General features: G+C 47.9%; 1 protein-coding gene and 1 long non-coding RNA gene across 17 annotated transcripts in view; one reads left to right on the top strand and one right to left on the bottom strand.

Annotated features, from left to right (window-relative positions):
• BCL2L11 (BCL2 like 11) overlaps positions 1 to 18,277 on the bottom strand; it is a 50,812-nt gene extending 32,535 nt beyond the window's left edge. The window contains exons 1-2 of one of the 15 annotated variants that reach the window (XM_075127317.1): positions 17,831 to 18,277; positions 11,463 to 11,903 (exon numbers count right to left, since the gene is read on the bottom strand). In XM_075127317.1, coding sequence (XP_074983418.1) covers positions 11,463 to 11,889 — 427 coding nt within the window. In that variant the 5' untranslated portion in view covers positions 11,890 to 11,903; positions 17,831 to 18,277. Of the gene's footprint in view, positions 1 to 11,462; positions 12,100 to 12,562; positions 12,709 to 14,383; positions 14,450 to 17,544; positions 17,720 to 17,830 lie in introns of those variants that run through there. The other 14 variants (XM_048842297.2, XM_048842289.2, XM_048842287.2 and 11 more) reach the window with 14 other exon arrangements.
• Positions 1 to 22,706, top strand: part of LOC125633257 (uncharacterized) — a 317,997-nt gene that overhangs the window by 284,812 nt on the left and 10,479 nt on the right. The window lies entirely within an intron of this gene.

The raw sequence follows: 22,706 nt of genomic DNA on the forward strand, positions 1-22,706 counted from the left end.
CCCAGGGCAGCCCAGAAGAGGAGAAACTAAGACCCAATGGCCAGTTACCGGTTCCCAATTTTCTTCTCCAGCCCAAAGTAGGGCTGCTTTAAGTAACGCCAACTCAGTGGTCTACTAAGGGATGTACACCAGCTATGTACAGGAAGCTAGACTGTAATGTGCTCCAACCAAGGGAGATGTAGCAACTGACTATGCCAGCTTTACATTCACTGGAGACTTCCCACATATGGAGATAATCCCAGCAGGGGAACTTGGAGGGGCATGAATAGTGAAGTCGGAGCAGAACAGGGAAGAAAACATGCCACAAAGTATTGACTGTGGCTCCCTGACCTTTCTGAAATAATGTGTTTAGCCCTCAGGCTGAAGAGGTTTGACACCACTGCTCTAGTGTCTGGGAAATTAAATGAAAGTTACCGAGGAAAGGAGAGAAAAGTTTTGCCATTAACATTTTGGAAAATCTATTAGGATTCCCTTTGCTTGATGCAACATGTGCATTACAATCCCAAGCAGTCACCTTAATTTAGGACCGTGTTTAAAAACACTACAAACAATAAATCTTATGAAACACAGCCAGTGCCTGAATACTTAAGCTCTCAGAGTTTGCTGTCCATTCGCATTTATCAGATCCCAGGCAACAAAGCTATAAAAGTACTTCTATCAACTTGCTAACTTAACCCTTTGAAATCTCTCAGCCAGATACGTGAATACTTTAAAAACACATCTTCAGTCTTGGTGACATCAGTGTTCCTGCTCTTACCTTTTGTTGTTTGTTTGTTTTTGGTCTTGTAGCTGTGTTTGCAAACAACGAATATCAATATGAAACTAGCCTGTGTTATACATGCAATGTACAGACGAGGAAGTTCTGTTGAACCTGTAAAGATATGTGCCCTTACTTTTTAACCAAAGTGTATTTATTTCAAATTTAATAAATGAGTCAATCTGAATAGCGAGGTGCATGTACAAATACATAAACCAAAAATAGAAACCACGTCCCTATTAAAGGCATTCAAAAACACCTATATAAAAAACTCTTCCCATCCTCCTATCAGTCCCCTACTTGTGCATATGCAGTGAATTCAGAGTTAGCCCGGCCTGTGGCTCATGAAAGCAGAATCTAAAAGGCTTTTTAATCTGCTAATAAGGAGTTACCTATCCTAAGTAAGTCCTGCTTCCCAAACACATTCCCTCCACATAACAGCAGTGTTGGAGTTGCGTTCTTAGCCATGCAGCATTGGAAATTTTTTTGAAGCAACAGTTGGCAGTTCGGGCTCACCCAAGTGTGCTCAGAGACATACATTTCACAGACTGAAGGTATAAATAATTCATCCTGCATTTAACTATCCTTCAGATCATTATCTTCAGAAGCCCAATATGCAACTAGGCTCCAAAGTAGTAGGGAGTCGGAAGTGTCAGTGTGGCTGAGGGATAAGTAAACCCATAATCGGATTCCTGAAGTCTCCACTGTAGAAGACTAGTTAACAATGAGGTCCTTGGTGAAGAACCCTGCTAAATAAATAGTAAGCAAAATGGTCTACTTTACCATAACTAGTAACTAAGAGCTCTTTTCACATACAAGGCACACAACTTGAGTTTCCCAGGGTAGCTATGGACAAAGAAACAGAGTAGGGGGCCATCTGAGATGAAAGGCCAAATTAATACTGGTCAAAAAAATGCGATGTTGCCAAAAAGCACCTTGTCTTCAGAAGGGTGGAAAAGGGGGTATAAGATGAGTTAACCATTACTGTCTGCAACTCCGAAATTCTCATCTCAAAGGGCAGGTCCATGGTTCTATCTCCCAACGAGAGACTAGAGTTACACAAATAGGAATGTCTCCAAAATGAGAAAGACCTTCTTAGGTCTTTGGCTATGAACCTGAGACAGCCAAGGATACCTAGGCATTCCAGTGGGGCATCTCTTGGATTTCTCTCTCTCTCATGTCTTTGGGAATGCAGTAAACCACGGGATACACTGAACTGCAGCTGGACGAACGAGCAAAAACACGGGCTGTTCTCTCAAAGGGATGGCATGTGACACTATCCACTTTGGAGAAGGAGCTCACTGGGAGGAAGTGTGACAAACTAATGCAACAAGAAGGTGCTGATCTAAGTATTACATATTTAATAATTCATACCTGCAACATTTCACAGGGTACCGGGCACTATTTTCTTGGTTTAAAAAAATAGCACATATTGAAACAATTGCCCTTTAAAGTGAACGGATGATCACTGTGGCTCTATATGTACAGATATTAAAGTAAATACTACAGAATAGCCCATGACAATTCTACTTCTGGAACTCACAGGAGAGTATTGCAGGCTCAGTTCTAAGGACTGGTGCTGAGTCTTTGGAGAGACCTTTCATGACGTCTAAGGGTGAGGAGCTGTCCAAGGATCTGCTGAAGAATATGGAGCTCACAAGAGGCTGCTACTACGGAAACAGATCACCTTGGTGGAGCTGTGAATCAGTCACCAGACTTATATATGGAGAGCTTCATCTGGCATCAAGGATTATGACCAACTGGCTGCCTCTATGGTCCTGAATAGCCAGTCAGCCCAATAGCCCATTCCAGTTCTTGACAAGTGAACTGACCACGTATGAGAAAAATTCACTTCTAACTTGCTTTCCCTCCGTAAGTTCTTCAGACACCCAAACACACCCACTCCCCCACCCACTCACAGACACAGACACCCTATAAAACTAATCAAGCTTCTGCTCCTACAACTGGGAAGGAAAAAAATCTTGTTCCTAATTTTAAGTAGTTGGGAGGTGCTCAGACCACCGACAAAAGTTGGTTCCATTGGCACTAGGGCACACCTTGCATTGCTCAGTATGCCTCTGATCAATCCTGGAGCAGATATGGTAATACAGACCATATAAGTGGACAGATACACAAATCTACCCCACAGATCCTATAGTTCTGGAACTCAGTTAAGCACTCCGCACTCTAAATTTAAAGTGCTAATTGCTTAATAATTTAACATTTAATTGCTATGAAGCTGGAGGAAATCCAATCAGATAAAGATTGTTAATTTTTATTTCAAAACCAAAGTATGAATTTTAAATGCGAAAAGCAACCTACTGTGTGCCTGAATTTTGAGTTTACAGAGTATTCCACTTTGAAATTTGCAGTGAATAAAAAATTTAAATTTTTTTAATTTTTAGTAGGGCATTTTGAATGGCTTGCCAGGCAAGAAGTTTTATCCTATACTTCTGAAAAATCTAAATATATCTACAGACAGAAAAAGCTTCACAGCAATAACTCATTCCTACGAAACATTAGGTTCTGTGCAGCAAAACTATAAAGGGAACAATAACCGATCTGTAAACAGCACATCCATAATAGATTACTGGCAGCACAGGTAACAGTGCTGTTAGGTAAGGGTTGCCTCACACGTTCCATTATGGGACCCTGTTTTCAGTTGCTTACAGTTTTGCCCATCTTTAACTGCTCAGGTTGAAGTATTTCACCCTGCATGTGCTCAGGCAGATTTCTTTTTTTAAAATAAAGTTTCAGCTAATTGGATCTGCTGTTTCCCAGAATGAGATTAGGGAAATATTTGTTGTTTTGCTCATGTTAAAATAATTATTACAACTGAGAAGCTCTAGCACTTTCACACTCTGTAGGAGGGAATTTAAATTTGGTATGGGGAGAGGCTGCCTGGTGTCAGGGACATGCCTTAGGCCATCCCCATGAAATACAATCCAGATTTGGCCCAAGTTATAAGCCTCTGAAAAATCTCATGTTTACCTGCCCAGTAGAGACTTGTTAGTTGGCAGCTAAATTCTCCAAAGATTCCACCTGCACTGAGCATGCTCCAACCCCTCCCAGCTCCTACATGCCAAATGGACAGCCCAAGTGCCATCCTCACAAAGCAAGCTCCATGCCAAGGATGTAAGGGCTGACCAGGACTTTCCTGGCTGCTGGGAGCCACAGTGGCACTAGAACTAAGAGCAAGTACACCCTCTTTGAACGCTCCCCTTGCTGGTACCCAAGCAGCAAAGAGGAAGCTGCATTCACAATAAGAGGAAAAACAAGTAGCTTAAAGCATATGCTTTAACAGGACGTGAAAACTCAGAGAGCAAAAGCTGGCTCTAAGGTTTAAAGTACAGACAGACAGGATTACCTGTACCACAGCCCTGTTGAGAGTAATCTGGTCTCTGATAGCATGTCAAGACCGTAGTATCCTTAAGGAATGCCATTTCTTCAAAGAAAGTACACGGAACCATAGAGAATATAGCCCCAAAACAGTGAACATGAGAACAACCATATTGGGTCAGACTAATGGTTCATCCAGCCCACTAGCCTGTCTGCCGACAGTGGCTAGTGCCAGATGCTTCAGAGGGAATGAACTGAACAGCTGGTGACTCCTTTCATCTGAATGTGTCATTTACAAAAAAAAGATTTAATTTCACATCTGTGAAGTCCAAATAAAACCTGATTTCCCTCCGGTTCCCCCATTACCTAAACACTTTATTAAGTTATATAATCCAAGTATTCCTTTCCCCATCCACTCCAATCTTTTATCATCTTCACAGAATTCTTTCATTGTCCTCACACAGCTAGATAAAGTCATGGCTGTATCTTCATTATTCACTCTCTGAAATACACAACCTTTTTGCATAAAACCCTTATTAACTGTACTTGTGCCATGACTTGGTTAAAGCTTGTAACCTCAGCGTCTTTTACTGCCTAAAGACCATTATAGATCTCTCATTTTAGGAATACTTTTAAAAGTTTTAAATGAAAAATCGTGTCTTGGTCTTTGTCTTACAATTTTAAGGGTTCATATTACCCTTCACATAGGTCATAATGGCAATGCTAATCATCTTAAATTTAAGGTTGCAGACATAACCCTCATAATAATTTCTTCCCTGTGAGGGGTGGGGAGTTTGAGGTCCCCTTTGCATTCCTTGCCAAGCTTCTCCATTACACACATACCCTTTAGGTCCCATAATCTCAGTTGTACTTGAGTCACTAAAAATGAATAAAGCAATACTGAGATCACCAGTTAAAGAACTTGAAGGTCTGTCCATTTGGGATAACAGGCTATCTAATCTTCTTTCACCATTCACAGCAAATCAAGGTGTGGAACATTTTAGATTGCCCTACAATACTTCCAAACATTTCTTCAATCATAACAATAGAGTAATGTGGCAGAAAACAGGGATGACTGCTGTATTAATAAACTTCAGCCTGGATACAGGCATGTGTTATACCAAACTGCACTCTTTGCAGATATGAAAAAAAAAATCTGTTTAACACAAACTAAGGGGCCTGACCTTGCTGCTATTAGATGTAACTGCAATTTTCGACCGTGCATCATAAAATTTTGTTTCATTGCTTGGGCAGTTGGCTAGGTGTTGGACTCTCAAAATGTTGAGCCCGTTCTGGCTGTAACTGGTGGAGCAGACTCAGTCTATCACTGGAACACTGTCAGTCTGTATTAGACTCGTACTCAGTGTTTGCCAATACACAGAATGTTCAACAATGAAGAAAATGTAAAGCAATATTACTTATTGAGTTATCTTCTGAATTAGTTTGCTTTGTACATCACACCCTTGCTTGTAAGTTTATTACCCCCCCCCCAAACAAAGATATGAACAGAAAATATAAAAGGTATGAGACGGTATCTATTACTGTCAGACATGTCTCTTTCTTATAAAATTATTGACACATTGGACTTAAAATGAAGTGCCTAAAACCACCTGGGAAATGTAGGTATCTAGCATAACCATTCACTGTGTGTCACTCACTTATATGATGCTCTGTTAGCTACCCGCAAGAACATCGCAGGGGGAAGAGGGGAGGAGGGGGAAGAAATCAACAGAAAAAATAATTGAAACAATGGGATGTGACCCCTCACCCCTGCTCTGGTCCCTGTACACCAGGTAAAGGGACTCTGCAGGTGCTCCAGAACTGGCTGGTGGAGAATTTCCCAGGTGCATGAACTGAGGAAGATAGAAGCTATAAATTGCTTTCGGAGGACCACCAGCAAGCTCTGGCGTAGGAGGGGTGCTGGGGACAGGAGGGGACATATTAGGGATGGGAGAAGAGCCTGCACCAAGTATGGGGATTTTCAGGTGACATGCTGTGGAGCAGAACATTAGTAGCCTGTGGTGGGTACACTGAAAATTAGAGCGACTCTCAGATCTGTCCCCCTGAAAGTCATTCCAGCCTCTGCAGCAGCCCAGAGTCTAGGAAGTGTAAAGTTGGCCTTAAACCCACCTTAGCCTCACACTCTGCCTGAGTTGCAAGTTCTGCATCATGGTGGCTCTAAGAGACACATGACAGAACCTCACCCTTAAAAATATTTGAAGTAAGCCAATGGCAGGAAAAGCTTACTTTCCCTCAACTCATCTACAAACTGGGTTGGCCTAAAAATTCCTAATTTGTTTTATTGGCCTTGCTGAGGAGTAGTACGTTCTAGTGGGATTTCTGTTGTTGTTGTTCTGAGTACTTTTGTCTTGGTGGAAGAATTACATGACAAACAGCTTTATAACATAAATCCCACATTGAAATATACAGGAAAAAGGCACATCTACCCTTAAAAGTGCCCCTGAAAAATATACAGAAACTTCCAAATAAACTGCTAGGAATTATAACCTTCTCTTTCCTATTCCAGGGATCAACTTCCAAAATGCCACTGACACCAACACATACACTATAACTCACTTAAGGACAATAATGTTGCTGCTAAACACTGCAGTGAAAAATATAATTTGGGGTCAGAGTCCTCCAAGAGTTATGCACATGCTTAATTTTACTCACAGTGCGTAATCCCACTGACTTCAATGGGACTATTTGTGTATTCAACATTAAAAACACATACTTATGTTTTTGCAGGATTTGTGCCTTACAAAGTCTATGAACACTTACATAAACCTGCACTATACAATCAGGACATTTTATAACACCAAAAAGATAATTCACACAAACATTTTTCACCAAGAATTCTGATACAATTTAGTGTACCCTAAAGAACCCTGGGTACTCCTTTCAAAACCCTTACTACATACAATATATAAAACCAACACCATACATCCAACAGCATATTGCCAAAGCAACAGAGCAAAGCTAAGGTTAGGTAGGTAGGTATTCGGGGATGGTCAGCAATGAAGGATTAGCTTCCTTTTACTGCTCAGTCAATCGAACATTGTGGGGGGCTTGAGTTTGTTTTCAAAAGGAGGGGAAGTGCTATAAAGAAAGTAGTAGTATTTTCAGCCACTAGCTGGGACTCCACTTTCACCCTTAATTTTTTTTGCTTGTGAATATATACCTACCATAAACTACCCAAGGGATGACCCACACTGCTATGGCCATTCATTGGACCCTTAACCTGCATTTCATTTCCTCTATCATAAAATCAATTTTATAAATATTATAGAGATATGAAGTTACTTTATAAAAGAAACAGTTCATAAAATTTTACATTTATAAAGTATAGCTGATTCTGGCCACTGGCCTGATAGTCAAGAATATATTCAGTTAAATTCAAGAAGGATGTTGATAATTTGGAGAGAATTCCGAGAAGAGCAATCAGAATGATTAAAGAATTAGAAAATGTGCCTTACAGGCTAAAGACTCAAGGAGGTTAATCTATGTAGCTTAACAAAGAGAAGGTTAAGAGGTGACTTAATCACAGTCTATAAGTATCTACATAGGGAACAAAAATATTTAATAGTGGGCTCTTCAGTCTAGCAGAGAAAGAAACAACATGATCCAATGGTTGGACGTTCAACTTACACAGATTTAGACTAGAAACAAGGTGTTCGATTTTTTAACACTGAGTAATTAACCATTAGAACAATTTAGCGAGCTTCACGGTGGATTCTCCACAACTGATTTTTTTTTTTTTTTTAAATCAAGACTGGATGGGTTTCTAAAAGATTTGCTCCAGGAATTATTTTGGGGAAATTCAATGGCCTGTATTATACAGGACAGATAATCGAAACAGTCCCTTCTGGTCTTGGAATCTATGAAACTATTTTCCCCTGGGTGGATAAAAATCAATGATTTGGGGGGGTGAATAAAAAAACAGGTTTTTTTAAAAAATGTTATATAAATCATTTTGAGCTTTTCTTTTTAAATGTAAGCTTGTTTAAAATGAAATCTGAACTTAATACAAAATGTGTTAAGACCTAAACTGATTATAATGTCTTTAAAAATTAAATAAAAAATATACTGAACATGAGCCCCTTCCAAAAACGTTGAGTTAAAGGCTGCTTTTCTATATAAAAAAAATCATGTCAAAAACTTCCAACTTTTGAGGTCAAGCTTTATAAATATGGCACAAAGTAATAGTAAATAAGCAATATAGCATTCATTATTCTCCTACGTACTAAAAATTTACAATTAATAAGAATCTGAAAATATTAAGCTATGTAATGGCTTAAATATATATAGTTATAGAGTATGTGCCTAGGAAACAAAACAATTTACCAAATCTAGTGTAAAGGCTCTATTCAGTTGTAAATCAACATGTTTTAATGGCTGTATCAACCAATGAAAGTGCACCTTTCTTTAAAAGATAACTGAAGTACAAATGGAAAAGTTGATTAAATTGATGAATTAAAGTGAGGCTTTCTACTTGACGATTTAAATCATGATTTCAATATCAGACTGAAATTGCTCTGATTTAAATCAATCCACCCCGTTTTCACCTGGATTCCACTGTATTAAGTTCGTCTCATTTTCAAAGTTTCATAAAAGTCAGGCATTCAAAATGTTAAGGGCTCAATTCTACAGTCCCTATATGAGTAAAATTCCTATTGAGTCCAGGGGGATTTTTGTCTTTACAAGGACTGCAGGTTCAAGCCCTCATGGCCACATTTCAGAGATTATGATCTCTTCTCTCTACAAGAAGTCTCAATACAAATTGTAAAACCAATCAGTAAGTCCTTCCATGGAAAGCACAGTCCCTGGGGTAGAATAAAATGTCTTTACAACTTCACATTTTTATTCTAGTCGTGTTTGAAAATGTCCAGGGTTCCTATTTAAATTCCCTCAGCAGTTTCTACTCAATTTCTGACAATTTAATGTTTAGGATGGTGCCCATAGTAACAACAGTATAAGAAAGATTTCAGTACAATAATTATTTACAAAGTTTTTAAAGCACATTTTACATGGGTGAAAAAAAAATTACTCTTCTGAAATTAAAGACAGGACTTGAGTTTCGTTTGTGAACACAAAAAGAATGTTGTTCACTGCTAAACTACAGCTTTACATGCGCTATAAGCAATGTTTATTTCAAGAACTGTAGTTCCTTTTGTCTAGTAATACCATGTATGCTCTCTCAGTAAGATTGTGAAACTTGCATTAAGCTGCAATTACTGCAATAATGCCAGAAAATCTTTCCTAAGGGAATAGTATAGTAAGTACTTTGCAGCTGTAACCACAACTACCAAAATGTTTTGATCACGGAAAGCTTAAGTTGGCATTTGTTATTCACCAAAAACCATTATCAATAGGAATAATTAAACCATTCTCAGGACTAGATGTTCCCCATTTCCACTGAGATTTGAACATACAGACTTTAGGATTGGTTCCTTAGAAAACTGACTCTTTTTAGCTTACTTTAACCTCTCTACCCTCATCTGTAATATAAGGAAAGTGGGACAGATGTTACAAGTTGCTTACTACAATTGTCTTTTTTTCACCTCGGGAGGTGTGGATTCAGACGTTACCTAAAGTCACAAGAATTGTTTCGTAATCTCAAACTGGTCCTTAAGACACATTTTTAAAAAAAAACAGAAACCCAAACCCAACACTCTACAGGTAAGATTTTCAAAGCTGTCCAAGACACTTAGTTACAAAACCCCCATTAATTTTGATGGGAAGCAAGCAGCTGAGTCCTCTAGTTGGCGTTGGGGAAAAAGTCTCACCCCCACATGCCTTGTCATAAGTAACAGGCAGTCAAGACCAACCCCTGCAGTGGATTAAGGAGGAGTACCACAGGATCCAAAGTAGTCCTAACAATGAGGAGTCCTTGGGACATCTTAGAGACTAACAAATTTATTTGGGCATAACCTTTCGTGGGCTAAAACCCACTTCATCAGAGGCATGGAGTGGAAAATACAGTAGCGGGCACATACACAGTACATGAAACAGCTACCACTCCAAAAGTAGTCCTAGCCCCTCTTTCCTAACCAGAAGGTGGACTCTAGAAAGAAACTTTGAAAGATGAGGGGGAAGAGAGATGGTCCTCTGGACTCCTACAAAGGGATGGAAAGCTCCTCACTTGGGAAAATACACATCTAGTAGTCTTCTCTCCACTCCTAACTTAGATAACTCAGTCTCACACCCTACCCACCTGCCTTTTACAGACTCCTGTGGCAAACATCAAATTCACTATCTGCCAGGGAAATGTTGCAGAGTGTCTCAGAAGACTCACCCAAATGGGACCATGTTCAGACATCATATTGATGGGCACTTTCCAGACAGGCATACAAAGACCCTTTAAGCCTCCCATCTCATCCATGTATGTTACAACTAAAAATCTTAAATTTTAGTCAAGTATTTCATAATTACTATGCAAGTATACAAACTACGTTAGTCAAATACTGTGGTTCACCTTACATGTATTTTTGGAAATAACTGATGTAGTAAAGTATTATCTAAGCATGAAGCTGCAAAGTATATCAAAATAACATTTCATAAACATGTTGGAAATCAGAAAATTTAAAATATATTTTTTTCCTATTATTTTTTAAATCTGTACAGATTCCCTGCATAACGTGTGTAAAAAAAAAAAATGCCGGTTCAGTCCAGCAAATTTCAGCCCAAGATGGATATCTACAGACAACTTTAAAACTCCAGAAAACAAGAGACAATAGAAACTGAAGAGAGTTGGTTTGTAAACATCTCTTCCTCCCAGTATTCTGATTAGCCAGATCATCAGGAAACAGCTAAGAATTTGTAGTAATGGAAACATCTCTCCAATCTTAGTGCTATATTCCAGTGTTTGCTACCAAGATTATGTTTATTATACTAAGCAATGTGGCCTCTATATTTTAGCCCCTCTCTCCATTGCAACTTGCTTAGTTGGACAGACAAATCTCCATTGTAAGGTCACAAGTTATTTCAAATAAAAAGAACTAGCCCCTTATAGACTTTGTATCAGACAAACAATCCAAAATATTTAATTTACCATAATACATTCCATGTGCTGTGAAAAATCAAAGGCAGGAGGGATACTTGGACCACTTTCCAATTCATTAGGAAATGTTCACTGGATTTAAATCTGACCCAATCAGTTTGTAAAATATAAGGCAGTTTTCAATTTTACTTTTGTTGTTTAATAGCTCAGCCCGATGTCACTGTATAATATACAGTATTTTGTTCTTATTGAAAAATTTGCTGGCTGCCTCAATATTAACATTGAGTTGTTGAAAGTAATACAATGTCCACAGGGGTATTCAGAACCTATTGAAAAACATAAACCATGAGCTAAAAGGTTTCTTACCATGATCTTGCTTACCCATTGCACTTAGATAATGATTAAAGGCTTGACAAGGGGGACTTGGAGTCTGCGTGGACTTGTCGCAACTCATAGGCGCAGGACTCCTGTCTGTGTCGAAAGAGAAATACCCACTGGAGGATCTAGACAGCAGTGAGGATCTTCTTACAAAGATGAAAAGTGGGGATCTGGTAGCAAATGGACTGGGGCTACTGGGTGGTGCAAATGGTCCCTGAGGGCTGCTGGGCGAAGAGCTCCCTGAGGGCTGCTGGGCGAAGTCCCCCTCACCTGAATGATTACCTTGATACTGTGTTTGTATAGAGGTAGGGGCCCCAGGTCTAAGATGCTGAGGCTGACTTGGCCTTTCAGTTGACTGAAACTGTCCACCTTCTCTGTTGCACTCTGAATTTAGATCAGAAGGTTGCTTTGCCATTTGGTCTTTTTTTCCTGCAAAGGAAGAGGAAGACATTATGAGAAAGCTCTCTAGGTTTTATTATAATACTATAATATCTAATAAGTTTTGCAATACATTCTCAAAGTCCTTATTTATATTGTTAGAATTCTAGTAGTATGGCATATGCTTTTCAGCATACATTCTTCTAGCTTTTTAAGTACTCACTTCCCCCCCCACCACCCAAATACAATCAACTGCTATCAGATCTATGGGTAGTTTCCTGTCCACTGTTTCCGCCCCTCCTAGGATACCTGCATCAAAAGTATAACTTGTGAGAAGTCTTTGTCCAAACAAAAGGAATTGGGTTTTAAAGTGAAATTTATCAGCCAGGCCATTGTGCTCCAGTTATGCTCCAAATCTATATGAAGTTTTGAGTCTGTTAATTTTAAAAAAAGAGCAATAAGCTCTGATTTCCCCAAGTGATTAAATAAAAGAATCGGATACTGTGCTGAAATGCAAGAGTGAGGAGTATTTGCAGTGATTGTGCAGAGCCTCCTGGCCATGTTCCCTGTTCCAGCCCCATTGTTCTATCTAATGTGCTGATCACAGCAAGTCTGGAGGAGGTTTGGCAGCAGCAATCAGTTGTAGTAAGTGCGTCACAATAGAGTTTGTAGATTGCACAGGGCTGGCTCTCGTTCACCCCCCTCCTCACCCTTTTAATGCTAACTCAACAAATCCGCCTTCCGACTCCCAACTGCGAGGGAGAGGGGAGTAGTAAAACGTCAGCTCGAACAACACGGCCACTTCCCCACCCAAACAAAGCAATAGCGGGTAGTGACAAATACCCCCAGAGAGACAGCCCCCACTCTCTGCCGGCCCCCCCCCAACCCAAACCCGCAACGACAGCCCCCACTCCCTGCCGGGCCCCCCAAGCCCAAACCCGCAACGACAGCCCCCACTCCCTGCCGGCCCCCCCCAGCCCAAACCCGCAACGACAGCCCCCACTCCCTGCCGGGCCCCCCAAGCCCAAACCCGCAACGACAGCCCCCACTCCCTGCCGGGCCCCCCCAGCCCAAACCCGCAACCAGAGACCCTACTCCCTGCCGGGCCCCCCAAGCCCAAACCCGCAACCAGAGACCCTACTCCCTGCCGGCCCCCCCAGCCCAAACCCGCAACGACAGCCCCCACTCTCTGCCGGCCCCCCCCCAGCCCAAACCCGCAACGACAGCCCCCACTCCCTGCCGGGCCCCCCAAGCCCAAACCCGCAACCAGAGACCCTACTCCCTGCCGGGCCCCCCAAGCCCAAACCCGCAACCAGAGACCCTACTCCCTGCCGGCCCCCCCAGCCCAAACCCGCAACGACAGCCCCCACTCTCTGCCGCCCCCCCCAGCCCAAACCCGCAACCAGAGCCCCCACTCCCTGCCGGGCCCCCCCAGCCCAAACCCGCAACCAGAGACCCTACTCCCTGCCGGGCCCCCCAAGCCCAAACCCGCAACCAGAGACCCTACTCCCTGCCGGCCCCCCCAGCCCAAACCTGCAACGACAGCCCCCACTCCCTGCCGGGCCCCCCAAGCCCAAACCCGCAACGACAGCCCCCACTCCCTGCCGGGCCCCCCCAGCCCAAACCCGCAACCAGAGACCCTACTCCCTGCCGGGCCCCCCCAGCCCAAACCCGCAACCAGAGACCCTACTCCCTGCCGGGCCCCCCAAGCCCAAACCCGCAACCAGAGACCCTACTCCCTGCCGGCCCCCCCAGCCCAAACCTGCAACGACAGCCCCCACTCTCTGCCGGGCCCCCCCAGCCCAAACCCGCAACCAGAGCCCCCACTCCCTGCCGCCCCCCCCAGCCCAAACCCGCAACCAGAGACCCTACTCCCCGCCGGCCCCCCCCAGCCCAAACCCGCAACCAGAGCCCCCACTCCCTGCCGGCCCCCCCCAGCCCAAACCCGCAACGACAGCCCCCACTCCCTGCCGGCCCCCCCAGCCCAAACCCGCAACGACAGCCCCCACTCCCTGCCGGGCCCCCCCAGCCCAAACCCGCAACGACAGCCCCCACTCCCTGCCGGGCCCCCCCAGCCCAAACCCGCAACGACAGCCCCCACTCCCTGCCGGGCCCCCCCAGCCCAATCCCGCAACCAGAGCCCCAGGACACAAGGTCTGCGGGGATCCAGCGCCGCACTCCCGACTCAGCCGCGGGTTTGTTGTTGCTGTGGGGGGGGGGCGGGGGGGCCTGTACATAAGGCTGCAGACTCGCCCGGGGACAAGGCTCCGGCCCCGCACCACTTCCTGCTGCCGCGCCGGCGCCGACAAGCGCGGGCCGGCGCCGACCCCGAACCGAACCGAGCCGAGCCGAGCCGGGCCAGCCGCAGCCCCCCCGCCGGCTCTGACCTCCCCCCCCCCCAGTCCCGGCCGGCCCGCGCGGGGGGACCGAGGCGGGGCCCAACAAAGGGAGGCGGGCGAGCCGGCGGGGGACGGCGGCCACACAAAGGAGCCGCGGGGGCAGCGCCGAGACCCCGGCCCCGGCCCACTCACCGTTTCGGCGCCCGCCTCCTCGCCCGAGAAACAAAACCGGACCCCCCTCCCCGCGCCGGGGGGCCGCCCCCCGCGCCCGCCGCCGCCGCCGCACGCGCCCTGCCCCGCGGGACCCCGGCCCCGCGCCCGCTCGGCTGCGCTCGCTGACTGCCTCTGCCGCCCGCCGGGCAGGGCGCCCCCGCCCCGCACGCAGGGCCCCGCGCGCCGGGCCGCCAATCCCCGCGCGCCGGGGGCGGCCCCGCCCCGCCCCGCGCCAGGCCACTGTTGACAAACGGCAGCCGGGCGCGCACGGGCCCTGCCGCCCGCGCGCCTCTTCCCTCAGGGGCGGGCCCCGCCGCGCCCGCGCCCAGAGACCCCCCCCCGCCCGCGGCTAAGCCCCTGTGTGCAGCCCCCCCCCGCCCGCAGCTAACCCGCTGTGTGCAGCCCCCCCCCGCCCAGAGACACCCCCCCCCGCCCGCGGCTAACCCGCTGTGTGCAGCCCCCCCCCGCCCAGAAACACCCCCCCCCGCCCGTGGCCCCCCCCCGCCCCCAGCCCAGAGACCCCCCCCCGCCCGCGGCTAAGCCCCTGTGTGCAGCCCCCCCCAGCCCAGAGACCCCCCCCCGCCCGCAGCTAACCCGCTGTGTGCAGCCCCCCCCCCCGCCCAGAGACCCCCCCCGCCCGCGGCTAACCCGCTGTGTGCAGCCCCCCCGCGCCCCCAGCCCAGAGACCCCCCCCGCCCGCGGCTAACCCGCTGTGTGCAGCCCCCCCCGCCCAGAGACCCCCCCCGCCCGCAGCTAACCCGCTGTGTGGAGCCCCCCCCACGCCCAAAAACACCCCCCCCGCCCGCGGCTAACCCGCTGTGTGCAGCCCCCCCCCCGCGCCCAGAGACACCCCCGCGCGCGGCTAACCAGCTGTGTGCAGCCCCCCCGCCCAGAGGCACCCCCCGCCCGCCGCTATCCCGCTGTGTGCAGCCCCCCCCCGCCCAGAAACACCCCCCGCCCGCGGCTAACCCCCTGTGTGCAGCCCCCCTCCCCGCCCAGAGACACCCCCCACCGAGCCCCTGTGAGCAGCCCCCCCCCCCCCCCGCCCAGAGACACCTCCACAAACCCTATGGGCAGAGTCCTCCCCCCCCCAGCACCACAACTGCCCGGCGCCCCACCACACACAGGCCTCCCTGCCCGCCACTGCCCAGCGCCCCCCGCCGGCGGCGGGGAGAGGACCGTGTCCACAGGAGGCGGGGATCGCTCACAGCTCCCGGGGAGGTGAGCCCCCAGAGCCCGCCCGCTCCGCAGCCAGGAGCCCGGCTCAGCCCGCATGGCGGAGCCCGGCTCCTGGGCGGCGAGCCCCCTGCAGGCCAGCGGGACCCGCTGGCGCAGGGAGGCCTGGGCGCTGGACTGCCCGGGCCAGGGGCCAGACCGGCCCTGTGGACAGGGCGAAGCCCTCTGTGTGGACAGGCCAGATCCGGCGTGGGCCGGTACCTGTGCAGGATTCTGTGCCGGCTCTGTGGACACGCCAGACCCCGTTGTGTGGACAGGTTAGACAGTCTGCGTGGACGGGTCTGTGCCTGCTGTGTGGACACCCTGTGGAGGTGTTAGACCGCCTGGTGCCAGCCGTGTGGACGGGTCAGACTGGTACCTGGGGAGGGCTCTGTGCCGGCTGTCTGGGCAATCCAGACCGGGCTGTGTGGACGGGTCAAATCGGTACCTGGGGAGGGGTCAGATCGGTACCTGGGGAGGGCTCTGTGCCGGCTGTCTGGGCAATCCAGACCCAGCCGTGTGGACGGGTCAGACTGGTACCTGGGGAGGGCTCTGTGCCGGCTGTCTGGGCAATCCAGACCGGGCTGTGTGGACGGGTCAAATCGGTACTTGGGGAGGGGTCAGATCGGCACCTGGCGAGGGCTCTGTGCCGGCTGTCTGGGCAATCCAGACCGGGCTGTGTGGACGGGTCAAATCGGTACTTGGGGAGGGCTCTGTGCCGGCTGTCTGGGCAATCCAGACCCAGCCGTGTGGACGGGTCAGATCGGTGCCTGGCGAGGGCTCTGTGCCGGCTGTCTGGGCAATCCAGACCCGGCCGTGTGGACGGGTCAGACTGGTACCTGGGGAGGGCTCTGTGCCGGCTGTCTGGGCAATCCAGACCCAGCCGTGTGGACGGGTCAGATCGGTGCCTGGCGAGGGCTCTGTGCCGGCTGTCTGGGCAATCCAGACCCGGCCGTGTGGACGGGTCAGATCGGTGCCTGGCGAGGGCTCTGTGCCGGCTGAGTGGCCAGGTCAGACCGTCCAGACTGCGCGCGTGGCAGGACCAGAGCAGTGGCGGGGGGACGCAGTGATCACAGACAGCTCGCCGCAGCGCCCGGAGAGGGCCATGCAGCGCCCGGAGAGGGCCATGCACCCCTCGCTCCCTGCGGGCTCTCTGCTTCCTTGCGCCGAGACAATCCCTTCGCCCTCCAGACGCTACAGGGCCCGCGCACACGACGCGGAGAATGCGCGCCCCGAAGAGCAGCGGCAGCCGGGGATACACCGGGCTCAAACCCGTCTGAGCAAGGGGAGGAGAAATCCTGCGCGGGACAGAGAGCTCGGCGCTGAGACTCGGCCGGCGGCGGTGCATCTCTGCTCCGGCGCGGGGCCAGCCAGGCGCTGGTGGCGAGCTCGAAACAAACGTACCGGGATGAGCCCGCTCCAGCCCCGAGGCAGCCGTGCCCTGCCCGCTCTCCGTCCTGCGCCGAGCTCGCCTGCGCTGGAGTTTCCCGCAGGAAACCATCGCCGGCGTATCGCGGTGCGAAGGCTGCACGAAGCCGCCGGGGAGCCGCCAGCCCCGCGGACGAGCTTTTGACACGGGAAAACCCAGACTGCGCCGAGCTGGGCCATGAACGCTGCGCGCCCTCCGTGACTCCGGAGTGGGTGTCAGACAGCCTGCCAGAAATCGCTGTGCGCCCGGCGGGTGCGAGACACCGGAGCCGGGAGAGGGGGCGTGGGAAGGGATCCTCCACCCCGCTCCCCGAAGTCTGCCAGAGAACAAACGGAGGCGCCCCGCTCATGCGAATCGCCGCGGCGGGCCCCGCCGTGCGCCCTGGAGGGTGCAGCTGGGCTGGACGCGACCTCCACGGCGAACCGGCCTGAGCCCGCTGCGCGCCTCCGTCCGCCTCCCCCGAGCGCGGCCGCGGTCCGCCGGGGCAATCCGCCACTCACCTGCTCGCGGACCAGCGCCAGGTGCCTGTGAAATCCCCCCGGCGAGGGGAGAGTCTCGCCGCAGCCGGGCGCCGGGCTCTTCCTCCGGGCACTGTGGAGAGAAGCGACCCGACGCAGCAACCAAGCCGAGCTCCCGCCCCTGGCCAAACCCTCGCAACGCGTCTCGTTCATCCACTAGGCTTTGTGCCTTCGACAGACACAAGAAACGGCCCTGCCCCGTCGCGATCGCCCCCGGGCTTCTAACGTGGGTACCTGGCAGGCTCCGAAACCGAGTTTTCTCACCTCCGTGGAACTGAGGGTGCTCATGCCTCCTCCCGCACGGGCTCGTAAGAGGCAGGGGGCCAAGGGGGAGCCAGGAGAAGAGAGTCCGCGGGCCGTTCGAGCCCGTATTTCGGCATCAACCCGTCTGCGACAGCAGCTCGCCTTCTGGACAGGAGACTCGCGTGTGATTTCTGTAGCACAGCCGCGCTGCAGCCACTCCTAGTTATTGGCTCGCGTGATCTGTCTAGGTTTCCTGAGCTGACTTCGTGTCTGCTCTCGAGTTAAACTCCAGCTGCCTTTCGTCTTCACGGCGCTTCCCGAAAAGGGCTAGGAGCTGACCCCATGGGGTTGACTCATTTCAGGCACCCATCAGATGCAACAGACCGAGCGGCGATCCTCCTCTGCCGGGCCAGGATCCCCTTGCAGAAGCCTCATGTGCACTGTGCGGTCGACGATGAATCCTTCATGGGCAAGACGAGAGCAAAGGGTCGGACGATTACGGGCTGTCCTCTCCACGCTCCTTCTGCATCAAGGCGGAGATGCCCACGTGCCTCCCGGCTCTGGCAGCCGGGGGAAAGCGGTGCGACCTGTAAACAGCTGAACTCACGCTCAAAGCGCTCTCTGCTGCGAGTCCCAGGAGCCCCGCCATTGCGTGCGAGGTGCGGCTCATTTCTACAAGCCGAGCTACCTCCAAGTCAGTATCCTTCCTTCCGCGGATCTGGTGCCTTACTAAACCAAACACGGAGTTCTGGAGGCTCCCAAGCCGGCACGAGATGCTGTGGAGACGTGTGTTCATGGACATTTTCGCTTTGCCCATGAAATTCGCTTCTTAAATAACGTCACTGTTTTAAACTAAAACATTCAGCAATCTATATTTATTTGAGGAAACTTATCTGGGACGGGGGAAAGGATGGTAAACTGCCTAATTTTACCTTCCTTGAATATTTTGCATAACGCAGTTCTAAAAATATACATTAAAAAAACTTCAAACACTTTTATAAACAAGCTCCAAAGATATTTCAGTTTAAAGGCAAAGGAAGATCAAATCGAAAGCTTGAATACAGACTTCTATCAGCTTTCAGTCGTTACCACAATCCCTTTGTGAGTTAAGTTTGGAGTAAGTCACAATTCACTCAAACGCTTCACTTTCTAACTAGTCAGAGAGAATGGAGAGAACGGGTTGGTGGTCAGAACACACATTTCAGTACTAGTTTTAAGGTCCTTGTGGTCAGGAATCCAGGGCTTCCTATTAACGCTGCTTTCTACCTTGACAATTTCTGCAGAAATTCCCTATTTCACTTCCCAGGGATTCTTAACTTCCCCTATACAAACCTTAACAAATGCATATTATATATTTGAAAACAATGAAATATGTATGCATCTTTTTTAGAGTTATTTTCCCACAATAATGTTTTCACCATGGACTTGAATGAGACTTAATTTTGGAGTTAGTGTTTTATGTAACAGCTCTAATATTAATAAGCTGAAAAAAGGTTCATCTTGACGCAGTTTTTATTTAACAAGGAAAATCTTAATTTACAATACGATTTGCATGTACAATCATAATGTTATTTTGTGGTAAGCATCTCAGAAGTGCACTTTTGCAGTTGAGGACTGAAGACCACAGCTTCCTTTACAGCATAGTCCAGCCAAACCTGTTTCATGCACTACTAGCATGCAGGTAAAGATAAATCAAAACATTTAACTAGAAAAAAATAAATGTCTAATCAAAAAGAATATGAATATGTCTTATTTTTGATGCTGTATATATTGCTCATTGTAAAGCTAAGGCATGCAGAGTGGTGAATGCGCAAATCATTATTAAAATCTCTTTGCTTATTATCTCTAGATTTATTGCATTCAACTTTTAAAATGCCAATCACTTAATAAATCGAATGTATTAAGTGTTCAGTATTATTGCTAACATTAATCTGCTAGGCAGAGGGATACAATATGCAGGAGTTACAGATGTTGACTCCTACATGTGATTATGTACATTTTAGAAAAAAATATTTTCATTGCTTTCTCTATTTTCCCATGATTATGCTATTCATAATCACAATAAATTGTTGGGGAAGAGGGGAGAAAAAGAAGGGAAGGCTGGTACTTTGGTTAAAGCCACAAGAATGATGGTCAGGACAATTGGATGAAATCCTGCCCCATAAAAGTCAGTGGCAAAATTCCCATTGACTTCCAAGTATTTCACCCCCAAATTTTGTTCTAGGCTCTGGCACATACTTCCTGTGTGACCTTTAGTAAGTCATCATGTTTCCATAGTGCAGTGTGCAGAACAGAGATGATAGGTACTACATCCCTGTTAATAAAGAGTTACACTTTACTTAGGGGCTGTGAAGCTTAATTTATTAATATTCATCAGCTCCTTGTTAGAAAATGCTAAACTGACACTTTTTCTCCCCTCTTTCAAGTGTACTGTGACATATTCAACATTCCTTATGCAATCAACCACTTACTTCAAGTAAGGAGGAGTTTTGCTTGAGTGAAAGGGATTTATAATCAAACCAATTGTATACTTGAGATCACATAGCTCATCTGCACTTAGTGCCACTTTAGTGGGGCTACAAGGGGGTAAAGAGAGCAATTGAGCCTTCCAAGCACATATTCGATGCTGAGCCTTGTTCTTGGCTGCAAGAGCATAACCCCTCCCCTCTCACTTATATACATCTCTCTTCATCCTCCCTGCCTGCCTGAGCGGAACCTCATTTTAGACCCTAATCTACTCCTGTCTTACACAAACCTGGTATTATGACTTTTGTTATTATAAATAACTGAATCAGAACTGCTGGCTCATGACATGAGGGGTAGATTGCAGGGGCATCTACGGTACAAATGAAAAGAGTTCTGGTACAGCTCTCTGTTGCCCCATAAAAAGGTGTTGTGTGGGGGTACCTTAAACTAGGTCACATGACTAGGCTAAAGCCATAGACTAATTAAACCACAACCTAATCCCACAGATTTCAGTGCAAGGACCATCACTCTCAAAGTTAGTGGTAGCTAAGAGACAGGAAACAAAGAGTAGGAATAAATCTCCAATGTTCATCATAACCAAAGGTTAAAAGAGGGGGGTCTCAAGGCTTTGTATTAGATACAGTGTTGATTTGTACTTTTATTAACAATTTGGAAGGGGAGGGGGATCAGTGAAGCAGCAAAATTTGCATGTGACACATCTGATGAAGAGAGCTGTAGCTCACGAAAGCTTATGCTCAAATAAATTTGTTAGTCTCCAAGGTGCCACAAGTCCTCCTTTTCTTTTTGTGAATACAGACTAACACGGCTGCTACTCTGAAACAAGTTATTTAGGTTAGTCAAGTTCAAAGGAGTCAATGAGGGAGTTCAGAAGGACCTAGCCAACCTAGATGAAGGGACAACATGATAGCAGATTACGTTCAATATTGATAATGAGAACATGATGTTAGGATGTATAAGGAACAGGATGCAGAATAATATGGACATTTTTATAATGTCCTTATATAAATCAATGGCATGCCCTCGTCTGGAATATTATGTGCAATAGTGATCACCCCATATCAAACAGGATGTTGCAGAATTAAAGAAGTTCAGAAAAACACAATAACTTTTATCTGAGAAAGGCAACAAATAAGAGGGGACTTGATAACAGTATATAAAATAGTGGTTGGTCTAGAGAAGGCAGATCAGGAGCTTCTGTTTTCCCTGTGTTGTAATACAGGAACTAGGAGACATTCAATGAAATTAAAAGGTGTCTAATTAATAAAAAGAAATTACTTTTTTACATAACGTGTAATTGGACTGCGGAACTCACTGTCACAGGATGTTGTTGAGGCCAATAATTTAGCAAGATTCAAAGCAACTTTACATGGATCAAAAGACTATCCAGAGTTATAGTTAATGCTAACATATTTTATAAGGGATGAGATCTCCATGGGAGGCAGACTACCCAACTTCTTCCTACCCCTGGGTTTCTTGCACCTTCCTGAAAAATATCTGGTGCTGGCCACTGTCAGAGACATGGTAGTGGACTAGGTGGACCCTGGGTCTGATCCAGTCTGAAAGTTCCTATGTGTTTCTTCACAAAAGTTTTGTGTTATTGACTATTGAGTGTTTATGAGCAGCTTCACAGTTTAGTAACAACACAGCTATAATGCAGTATAACCTAATTAATACTCTTCAATATTTGCTATACCTGTGCTCTCAAACACAAATGTTCCCCTTACAGCCACAACACTAGGGTTTCTCCCTCACACATAGCTGTATTGAAACTCCCTTAAGACGTGCTGAATAATGTGAGCCTTTGGAAAGTTTCTGAGCTGAGCTGCTCTTCAGCTGTACTCCTAGCCCTGGGGGCCAATATGACACTGGCACCTTGGCCAGTGTTGCCCCTAGAGCATCAGCATATGTGATTACAGTCTGTTCCGCTGTTACCCTGCAAACAGAGTGAAGGGCCCACATCATATGTGCAGTACATGGCATCTGCTTAGCATGCCCACCTCTGGCTGGGCTTTGCTGAACAAGCCTGCTCTAGTTTTTCACAGGGCAATGATCGGGAAGCCAAATGCTTCCTCCACCCCGTGAGTATTATTTTTCTTTGGGATGTCCCAGGTTTGCAATATGGCTTGGTGGTACAGAGCCCTGTCTGTGTGATCATTCTGGTCTTCTCAGCACAGACTGCTGCTTCTAGCTGGGACTTCCCTCTAACTACTTACCCTCTGGGAGGGGGCAGGCAGCCCAGGAGGATTCTTCAGGGACGGGGAAATCCCTTACCTGCATGCCTGTATCGCTGAAGAAATGGTGTCCGGTGATTCGTTTCTTCCTTTACCTGCCCCTTTTCCCTGGGAGTTACGGATTTGTTCCCTCTCTTCTCTTTTCCTTATTTCCTGTGTCGTTTCGGTAGAGCTTTGAT

The sequence above is a fragment of the Caretta caretta genome, chromosome 3 (genome assembly GCF_965140235.1).
Source record: "Caretta caretta isolate rCarCar2 chromosome 3, rCarCar1.hap1, whole genome shotgun sequence".
Classification (NCBI taxonomy): Eukaryota; Metazoa; Chordata; order Testudines; family Cheloniidae; genus Caretta; species Caretta caretta.